The 10258-nt window shown below is 42.6% G+C and overlaps 3 protein-coding genes across 3 annotated transcripts; 1 reads left to right on the forward strand and 2 right to left on the reverse strand.

Annotated features, from left to right (window-relative positions):
- Window positions 1-1045: 1045 nt before the first annotated feature.
- On the forward strand, window positions 1046-2702 carry FOMMEDRAFT_134996 (uncharacterized protein; the record flags this gene model as incomplete). Its single annotated transcript, XM_007267834.1, has 4 exons — window positions 1046-1150; window positions 1208-1671; window positions 1737-1938; window positions 2004-2702. 4 exons carry the CDS (start codon window positions 1046-1048, stop codon window positions 2700-2702), a joined length of 1470 nt encoding a protein of 489 aa, XP_007267896.1.
- A 188-nt stretch (window positions 2703-2890) lies between these two features.
- On the reverse strand, window positions 2891-4335 carry FOMMEDRAFT_147440 (OTU-domain-containing protein; the record flags this gene model as incomplete). The annotated part of the gene is made up of 6 exons (XM_007267835.1): window positions 4128-4335; window positions 3777-4063; window positions 3628-3715; window positions 3500-3554; window positions 3049-3427; window positions 2891-2974 (listed from the first exon to the last, which is right to left on the reverse strand). Exons 1-6 carry the CDS (start codon window positions 4261-4263, stop codon window positions 2891-2893), a joined length of 1029 nt encoding a protein of 342 aa, XP_007267897.1. The 5' UTR covers window positions 4264-4335.
- A 448-nt stretch (window positions 4336-4783) lies between these two features.
- FOMMEDRAFT_157695 (WD40 repeat-like protein) lies at window positions 4784-5815 on the reverse strand (the record flags this gene model as incomplete). The annotated part of the gene is made up of 3 exons (XM_007267836.1): window positions 4784-5313; window positions 5380-5629; window positions 5696-5815. 3 exons carry the CDS (start codon window positions 5813-5815, stop codon window positions 4784-4786), a joined length of 900 nt encoding a protein of 299 aa, XP_007267898.1.
- Between the last annotated feature and the right edge of the window lie 4443 nt (window positions 5816-10258).

Genomic DNA, 10258 nt, shown 5'->3' on the forward strand with positions numbered 1-10258 from the left:
TCTCAGAAAGAAGAAGAACGCTGACGCTCAGGCTGCTTTCCGTGCACGCCGTGCCAACTATATTACCACCCTCGAAGAGACAGGTCCGTCTGCTGCTAAGTACCTAAATATTCATGTTCCGACAACTAAGTGTCCGTAAATCACAGTAACCAGCTTAGAGGCAGTTGTAGTCCAGCTTCAGGACTCGTGTCGCAAGGCTCGCGCCGAAGCCTCAGAATTGCGTCAGGAAAACCACTACAGTGTCTAGTCTGTAGATTATGTAGTATATACAAAAATATATTACTTTTGTACTTAGATACAAAGAATAATACTCTAACTCATCTCTTAAATTTTTTTTCTCTCAGGTCCGGTTATGGACCGGTCCAGAACCGGACTGGAACTTGGGTCCGGTCCACTACCCGTCCACATAGGTCCGGTCCCCAGTCCGGGACACTCCCGGACCGCAGATTTGGTCCGGTCCTGAGTCCAGGTGAAGTATGCCCGGACCGGACCAGGACCGGACTTCAGCAACTATAACACTGAGTGGTCAATCGTCACCTCACCCCTTGTCTATGCGTGCCCCCCTTAAGCTTCACCTTTTAACAATTACTCACGAAACACTCGTCTTGCGTGATAGAGCACGTAAGTTCGCGTTTAGTGCAATGGACGATGGATCCAACTCTTTTACACTGAATCGACCTCCGATAACTCGATGAACTCGTTCATGAGGGGTGCTTGTGTCTAGTATCTACTGTGATATTCGGATAAACTTAACCCTTACTCAACATCGATTTAACTGCGTAGAAAAAGGTGCATCCTATTATTAACAATTGTTGCGCAAAGCTGCAGCTCTCTCAATGGCAACTGTGGCAAGCATTTCCGGCATTGATACTTTGCTTGTACTTGGCTCTGCAAACGTCACACAAGCACCCGATGCAATAAGGGGCAGCTTGTTCATTGCTCAGCAGTCACCACACCCGCACAGAGTGCGCCCAGAACGGAACTGCGAAATCCAACTTCCCTCAAGACCAAACTTCTGTCACTCGTTTAGACTTTCATTCTTTTTATGCCCACAGTGGCAACTAACTCCACACTCCTTTCGCTTCCAGATGAGATCATTATTGAGATTTTAATTAACTGTCCCATCAAAACTGTCCTTCGGGTTGAAAGAGTATGTCCCATCGATTCTATTTGTTCACAGCACAGCACAGACTGAATCTTCATGTAGACCTGCAGGAGCCTCCACCAAGTATGTCAGTCCCGGCCAGTCTGGAAGGCACTCTTGGAGGGGCTTGACATTGAACATGCGCCAAGCGTCAACCCTTTTGAACCCTTAGATGCCGTTCCTGTACCCGATCTTAAACAGACTGTCATAAGCGCTATACGTAAGCATCGCAATTGGAGAGATCCAAGACAGGTCCACGACATGTTTGTCGTCGACCTCCCGCTTGATCGGTCACCAGAAGGTTGGGATGTCATCGTTGAGCCTCGCCTTCTTCCAAGCGGGAAAGAGATACTGGTCCTAAATTGCGGGATGATCGAGCTGTGGTCACTCGAAACTAAGGAACGACTTTGGGCACTGACATCTCCCATGGGCCGGTCCAGCTGCGCTGGGTATGATTTCGAAGTCACTAATGGTGGAACTACGCTAGTCACGGCGCTTTTGTTTGAAGATTTTGAGTTGTCCACCACGTAAGTAGCATTTATCTATGACTGGTATAATCTACCTGCAATCTGACGCTTCTTACATTTCCTAGGAGCCCTCTGCGCGTGTACTCCTATGACTTTACAAATAAGACCCATACGCTAATGTTCGAACGTGTCCTGCCGCCAGTATTTCTGTTCCGCATGATGATCCGGGGTGACTACTTCATTGGATGTATACCTCGTACTTTCCAAACGGTTGTCATCAATTGGAAGTCTGGCGAAGCACTCTTGCTCGACTTTGTTGACACGATGGTGAGTTCAGTCTACTAATGCACCGTCACATATACTCAAAGAGCACTTTGCCTTCATGCTTTTAGGGCAACAGGATCGATCCACGAAGTACTGTCCTCGCCGATGACAACCTCATTGCCTTCGTGACTCTTGCAGAGGACGGGTTCGCTGCAATCAGGCTGCCACTCTCCGCGCTCAACGGCAAATGGTCAAAGGCCCCAGACCACACGTCTTGGCCTCATGTGTCAGTTCGTCCATCAGAACTAGGCTCGACAGTGCTCCTTCTCCCATATCCAGGCCAGGAAGAAAGAGTTATTAACAGGAACGACGGACTTGGACCTTGGATATTGGCGCATCGTGTTTATAAGCCGACGTGGAAGCCGAATGCTCCGACGGAAATCTTCATTGCTGCGTATGATTTTGGGCCGGGTGGACAAACCCCTACACGTCTCGTTTCATTCCGTCTCCAACTCTCACGTTCTTCAAGCTCATCGCCGACAGAGCGCGTACTTTCACTAGTCAAGTCCTCATGTGCACAAGCATCACAGTTACCCTGGAATTCTCGAAGTCTCTCGAATGCTGGACGGATGTTCTCACTTCGCTCGAAGATAAGGTGTTTCTCGCTGTTCACTGATGCTACACAGCCGATGAACGAATTGAACCTGAACAAGGATATCGTTCCGTGTGCGGATGAGATCGAGCCTGTTATTTCTTCTGTAGAGCCGTGGAGTGGCGCGATCGCAATTGGCATGCCTGGCATGGTGAAGGTGATCAACTTTTTGTGATTGCCTTAGTACGGATGGCGAACGCATGGCTTGTTTCGATGAGACATGATATTCTATCTGATGATTTGTTGCTATCTTTGTTTGGTTTGATAATGACATGACGACAGGGTATACAGACAGTGAGTACTAATTCTAGGACGACGCCCATGCTACAAAGTAGGTAATACACAAAGCAATAATCAACTTCATTAGTATTCACCGAACGCTGTGTGTCCAGTTTGCATAGCATGCTCTCGTGCACCTTTCTCTCCTTTCAGGCCTGCTTTGCATATCTATGTCATGTCACATCAAAATAATAAGTATGCGTTCCCTTCTAAGAATCAGTGGTTGTTTGAACTTCACGTACCTCACATCGCAAGTCAAACGTCGCGGTATTGGTATACGCTCTTTTCGCTCTTAGCTTATCAGCAAGCTTACTCGCTGCACCCAACACGTTATTGGTTTGTGCATCCTCCCCTTCAATCGGGAAGACCGTCTGATGGAAGTCTGGTGGGGCATCTACCATCGGTGCGATCGACGCTGCGTCGTAATGTATTCCTGAGTAAATTAAAATACACCTGGTTGATGCCTTGCCCGTTGTTGGTTCGAACCGGTCTATCCGGCCAGTCTCGACGTCGATTGAGGCGATTTCGGTGCTGTAATACTTGGCGAGGATGGACAACTCGATGGCTCCGCCCCATGACGATGGTTTGAGAATGTTTTGGATGTACTGCTCTCTTGGTAGACTATGACCAATAACCATTTGAAGTGGGAGTTAGCGCTGTTATCTTGAATAACATGGAAGAAGACAAATCTACCCAAGCATTGCTTCAGTCCAAGTTTCGGCGTCCTGACGAATAGCGTCGGCTACGGCTAGGTAAGATGAAAAAGCATAAGTCACATTTGATAAGAGCATCGCGAAAGGTGCATGATAGGTTGCACTTACTCTTCCTGATAGCCTGGGCCTTGCCAATGTCCTGTTCGAACACTAGTGCAATACAGCTGAACAAACAGGAGTTATCATCTGGTACAACCTAAAGCATTTCCCCCATATTCAGCCACGATCATACTTAGATTGCCAAACATCGGACTCACACGGTGCACCAGTATTCCTGCGTCTGTGGGTACATAGTCCGGTCCTCCTTGACTGGCTTCGAAGCTCATAGCAGATTGCAGGGGCGGGGTAAGAGTTGATCGGGAAGCAGTAGCTTGCGCTGATAAGTTCGACGCTGTTGAGTTTGGAGGTGCCGGGTCATGTGCGGCTGTGGTTGTAGTCACGGCTCCTTGCGTCAAGATAATTTGGTCACCAGATTTAAGCCCAAGACTTGAGACGGGTAACTCTGGTACAAGGGTAAGTTGGCGAGGAGGGTATCCATACTTCACTGGGCAAGGAGGCCGGAATCTCTTAGAGACCATGCATTCGCGGGAGGATGAATGCGAACTTACATTCTTGCTGCGACGGAAGAACGTCTGATATAGCACGGATCTGTTGCTGCAGATCCTGCACTGATGCAGAGTTGAGGTCGATGTCGATTGTTGACTGTCCCCTCGGATGCCGCAAACGAATTTTAGCCATAGACATGGTTGTTATTTAGAGGCGATTGGAGCAGGTGTGATTCGATTCAAAGAGAAAAAGAAAAGGAGTGACCTGTGGCGAGGGCCAAAGTTGAAACCCACACACCACCCGCGGCCAAAACACGCAACTCAGTCCCGGATCACGTGACGTGATTTATTCTTATTTTGCGTTCGAAGATTTTGTTGGACGCATTGACACGGAAGGCACACTGCATATACATATGTCCTCTCGTATCTGGTTCCAATGCAAGAGCTGTCCTCAACAATCTAGCATATGAAATGAGCTACTCATATAAGCATCTATTACTTTTGCATGACATTACTATTACACAAAGCACGAGTACAGGTGTCCAGCTACAGAAAGGCTTGCACAAATCTTAATTGAGCAGCATCAATCATTGTGACTTATCTTGATGTTTGCCCACGTATCCCCGTGACATAACTTCGACCAGTCAATCCTAACAGGATGGCAAGGAGCATTGCGTGGAAGGCAATCTGCACTCATATCGCAAAGACCATGTCGGTACTCATGCGGAATCCACAGTATCAGACCACCTGTCGGAGTCTGAATCCATCCGTCCGCTGCCACAGTTGACAGATAGTTCGCGTACAGTGCTGTACTTGTCAATTCCATCTTGGTCAACCAAAGACAGGACAACATAGTATCGGCCCAGGTAAAAGGCAAAAGAAAACACCCACCATTGATGACCATCAAGCTGTGGGCCCACATGTGCACCCGTCTGAGCATCCCAAACTCGAATCGTTTTGTCAGAAGACCCGGAGATGACATGACATCCGTCTAGCGAATAAGCAACACACCGGACCCAGCCTTGATGACCTTCGAGTGGTCTGCCCAGTTGCACACGCGTCTGAGCATCCCAAATCCTCAGTGTCTTGTCATCTGACCCAGAGACAATATGCCTCCCGTCCGGCGAATAAGCAACAGATTGAACCGAGTCTTGATGACCTTCGAGTGGCGCGCCCACCTGTGCACCCGTCTGGGCATCCCAAATCTGCACCGTCGCATCATCAGATCCCGAGGCAATATATCGTCCATCTGGCGAATAAGTGACAGACCTGATCCAGTCTTGGTGACCTGTATGTGGCCTGGCCACCTATCTACCTTTCTGGGTATCCCAAATGCATACAGTCTTTCCAGAAGATCCCGAGACAGAGTACCGCTCATCTGGCGAATATGCGACAGACCAGACATCGCCTTGCTGACCTTGGAGTGGTGCAAATACCTGTGCACCCGTCTGAGCATCCCAAATCCTCACCGTCTTGTCAGACGAAAGAGATGATATGCCCGGGCCGTCCGTCCGGGGAACACGCAACAGAATAGACGTTGTCTTGGTGACCGTCGAACAGCATGTCTATTTGTGCCGTTTGGGCATCCCAAATGTGCACCGTCTTGTCCTCAGACCCAGAGGCAACATGACACCCGTCTGGCGAATATGCAACGGAGAGGACTGAGTCTTGATGTCCTTTAAGTGGTTTACTGTTAAGACCGCTGTTTCGGCGTTTTCCGAGACATGTGCATATACACATATATCATGCATCGTCCCTAGTGTAGAGTATATATATGAGGTCGTTCCGACCTCATACAATATCATCATTACCTTTGTTCGTTATCCCTTGAGTCATCAGCATGATTCCCCAGCAAACAGGTTTTTAACAAGCATAGTAGGAGTGCCCCTCAACTCTCTCTTATTGAGACATTAAGCAAGTGTCTGCCTTATATACTACAGGGTGAAGTCTGAGAGTCTGAGACATTCCAAGTGTAGTAATGCTACATAAGGCAGTTAGGGGTTTCCTAATCTAGAGCATAATCTAATACTCCCCTTCAAGCATTAATTAAGAACTAAGACTGTATGCCTAATAGTTTGATTAAATGCTTGATCTGTAGGATATGGAGAGCTTTTGTAAGAATGTCTGCTAATTGATTCTACAATTGGACATAGTATACATTAATGTAATTGTTTTGAATGTAGTATTGTACAAAGTCTTTTTGTAAATCAAGGTGTTTAGTGTGAGCATTGTATGTTATTTTGTCAGACTTTACAGTCTTTATTACACCTTAGTTATTGTAATAAATTGTAATAGGTGCTGATTCAGTCTGTAGTACCTCTTTAGCAAATTGTTTGAGCCAAATGGCTTTCTGAGTAGTATACACTAGTACTTGCAACTCAGCTTTGTAAACAGATAATAGTACCAGGTTTTACTGTTTGCTTAACTAAGATATGGTCAATTTAGCTAATTGAAAGATGTAGCTGTTTATTACTTTATGTCCTTCTGTCATTTGTCTGTCTGTATCACAATAGCCTCATAGTTTTAAGGTGTTTGTGCTTCCAAGTTGAAGCTAGTAATTCATTGTATATTTCAAATATGTAAAGTAATGTTTCACTACTTTGTAGTAATGTGTTTAGGGCTTTTGTAGGTAGTATACTTTTAACTAGTGTAGCAGGAGTGCCCTAAGTACTCTCTCTATTAAGACATCAAGCAAGTGTCTGCCTTATATACTACATAGTAAAGTCTGATAGTCTAAGACATTCCAAGTGTAGTAACTCTACATAAGGCAATTGGGGATTTCCTAATCCAGAGTATAATCTAATACTCCCCTTCAAGCATTAATTAAGAACTAGGACTGTATACCTAATAGTTTGTTTAGATGCTTGATCTGTAGGACATGGAGAGCTTTTGTAAGAATGTCTGCTAATTGGTTCTGTGATTGAACACAGTATACATTAATATAATTGTTTTGAATGTAATATTACACAAAGTCTTTTTGTAAATTAAAATGTTTAGTGTAAGCATTATACATTATTTTGTCAGACTTTACAGTCTTTATTACACCTTGATTATTACAATAAATCATAATAGGTACTGATTTAGTTTACAGTACTTCTTTAGCAAATTGTTTGAGCCAAATGGCTTCTTGAGTAGTATACACTAGCACTTGCAACTCTACTTTGTAAACAGATAGTAGTACCAGGTTTTACTGTTTGCTTGACTAGGATATGGTCAATTTAGCTAATTGAAAGATGTAGCCATTTATTACTTTATGTCCTTCTGTCATTTGTCTGTCTGTATCACAATAGCCTTATAGTTTTAAGGCATTCATACTTTCAAGTTGAAGCTAGCAATTTGTTGTATATTTTAAATATGTAAAGTAATGTTTTACTACTTTATAGTGATACATTTAGGGCTTTTGTAAGTAGCATACTAATTGCTCAGTAATATAAGATATGTTTAGCTGTATGCAATCTGTAACATATCTTAACAATCCTACCATATTTATGTATGGTATTGTTTCATTATTACTGTTACAGTTCTCTACTCTTATACCTTCAGTTCTAAGGGTTCTACACCCTTCTGTACCAGAACTCAGGACTTCTGTCCCTTAGAGGCACTGTCTATAGACTATATGTGTACTAACTCTTACTACTATCCTTCCTTACTTCATCATTCCATTCCTTTGACCACCCCTTTATTCTTTGTTCATTCTATAGTCTCTTACTCTTTGTCTATCCCTTCATTCTTTGTACCTTTATCTTTGACCTTCCTTTCTTTCATTCTTTATAGCTTATCATTCTTAGTAGTTTATACTCTCTAAGTACTCTTGTGTAGTTTAGTATATATAGGTGTATGAGATCAGACTAGTTCTGTTACAGTTCTCTACTCTCTTACCTTCAGTTCTAAGGGTTCTACACTCTTCTGTACTAGAACTTGGGACTTCTGTCTCTCAGGGGCACTGTCTATAGACTATATGTGTACTGACTCTTACTACTACCCTTCCTTACTTTATCATTCCATTCCTTTGACTACCCCTTTATTCTTTGTTCATTCTATAGTCTCTTACCCTTTGTCCATCCCTTCATTCTTTGTACCTTTATCTTTGACCTTCTCTTTCTTTCATTCTTTGTGGCTTATCATTCTTAGTAGCTTATGATCCCTGAGTACTCTTGTATAGTTTAGTATATATAAGTGTATAAGATCAGACTAGTCCTGTAGTCTTGATCTTGTCTACTCTAGGTAGTTCTGTACTCTTAGGCTCACTCTATATACCCTACTCTTGTCTCACTCTCTCTCTCTGCCTGTTCTACAAATTCTGACTATGTTCTAGTACTTGTATTCTATATTTCTGTTGTGTAGAATAGTTGTAGTCTGGGTCCCCTTACTAAGCCTTCAGGTCCCCTCTACACTGTTACTGACATCAGATTAAGACTACCCATTACTACCCTACAACTCTCCTATGTTTTAAGCATTAGTACTTACTATTGTGTCAATCTCTTTTCTTTGTCCTAACCCTTTTACATTTTTAAATTTTAAACTTTCTAAACCCTTTTAAACTTTTGCCACTCTTCTTCTATTCATTACCCCTTTTAGTTTAGTGCTGATTCCTTTGTAGTGTAAACATGGACCCTTCTATACTAACTGCCACCCCTACTGTCCTGCCAGATTAGTAGTTACAAGTAGAACTAGCTTAATATGTGTAGACCTCTATCTAAGAGGCCTTTACTAACTACATACCTCTAGCCTCTTCAGAACCTGTTCTGATTGTTCTGGAAGTTACAACCTGTTCTGGAAAGAAAGTGTATGTAGCCTACCCTTTAGACTTTAATAGGTAGCACTTTAAGGACTTCTAGTACTAAGTTGAACTATACATAACTACTACTTTAACTAATTTATTCTCAGATCTTGATTGTGTCCTATTTGTCCTCTCCTTCATGAAGGAAGGTAACACAGCCACCTGGGCCTAGAACTGGATTGAAGGCTATTAGATTGGAAGCCTGATCTGACTTCAGAACAACAAGTCATATTTAGAATTCATAAGGTAGCTTTGTACTTCCTTCATTAATCTGAATAAGAAGTATAATGTACAGAACAAGCTTGTGTCTCTGTAACAGGGCAAACATTCTGCTGATACCTTCTTTCAGGAGTTCAATATCCTAGCCTAGAAGGCAGGATTCATGCTTGGGTTTGATAATGTCCTCCTTAGAATACTTGAAAAAGCTCTTTACTCAGAACTAGTTAATAAGATTCTTAGAATAATACTAGAACTGGTCACTTACACTGAGTAGAAGACACACACTATTTCCTTTGACTAAGCTACAGCTTGAATGTATTAAGTCTGTGTAGAACACTCACACATGTGTTTAGCTCTGACAGTTCTGAGCCCTCAGATCAATCTGTCTGTAATTTACAATCAATCTGTTCTAATAGACATTAGAGAAGCCTGAAAGTAAGGAGTATACTTTACCTACAGAAAGTCAGAGCACTAAATTAAGGACTACTTACAGAAGTGACAGTATATCTGTCAGGTTATTAGAGTAATAATGAGTAACAAGTAGGATTTGTAGTAAGAAGCCTTTTTTACAAATCTGGAAGTCACTTTAGAACTCCTAGACCCTAACTATATACTCTAGGATTTTGTAGAGGCCTAACAGTGAATGTAGTACTGAAGGGTTATGACTCAGATTTTTTAATGACTACTTTTGATTTAATAGACACTATAGGATTAGAAGTAAATAAAGTAAGAAAAGTAGAAAAAGTAGAAAAAGTAAATTAACAAAATTATTTATTAGAAAGAAAAAAGTTGAAAACAAAAGTAGATAGTTCTCCTATTTCTTCTGATTCTTTTGATTCTTCTCTTTGTACTTTATCCAAGTCTAAATCTGTACAATCTGACCTACTACTTCTGTGTTCTAAAATCTTAGAATGTTTAGAACACTACCTAGCCCTGTTTACTACTCAGTAGTTTTTCTGTAGTATTAAACAGGGATGGTCTCAGCTGAGTTTACAGCTGAGAATATAAGTCCATCCTTGTTAAAAGAGAGAGGTTAATAAGGAAATGTTAGTACATATACTTACTCTCTTAGATAATGAGACTGTACAAGCTGTATGTTCTCTTTAGAACAAGTAGTAGTTCATTAGAGGAAATTCTAGACACTAGCTCTAGGTTCCTGTCCTCTTGGCTCCCTTCTTAGGATCCTCCCAGATCT

Source organism: Fomitiporia mediterranea (genome assembly GCF_000271605.1).
Source record: "Fomitiporia mediterranea MF3/22 unplaced genomic scaffold FOMMEscaffold_7, whole genome shotgun sequence".
Classification (NCBI taxonomy): domain Eukaryota; kingdom Fungi; phylum Basidiomycota; class Agaricomycetes; order Hymenochaetales; family Hymenochaetaceae; genus Fomitiporia; species Fomitiporia mediterranea.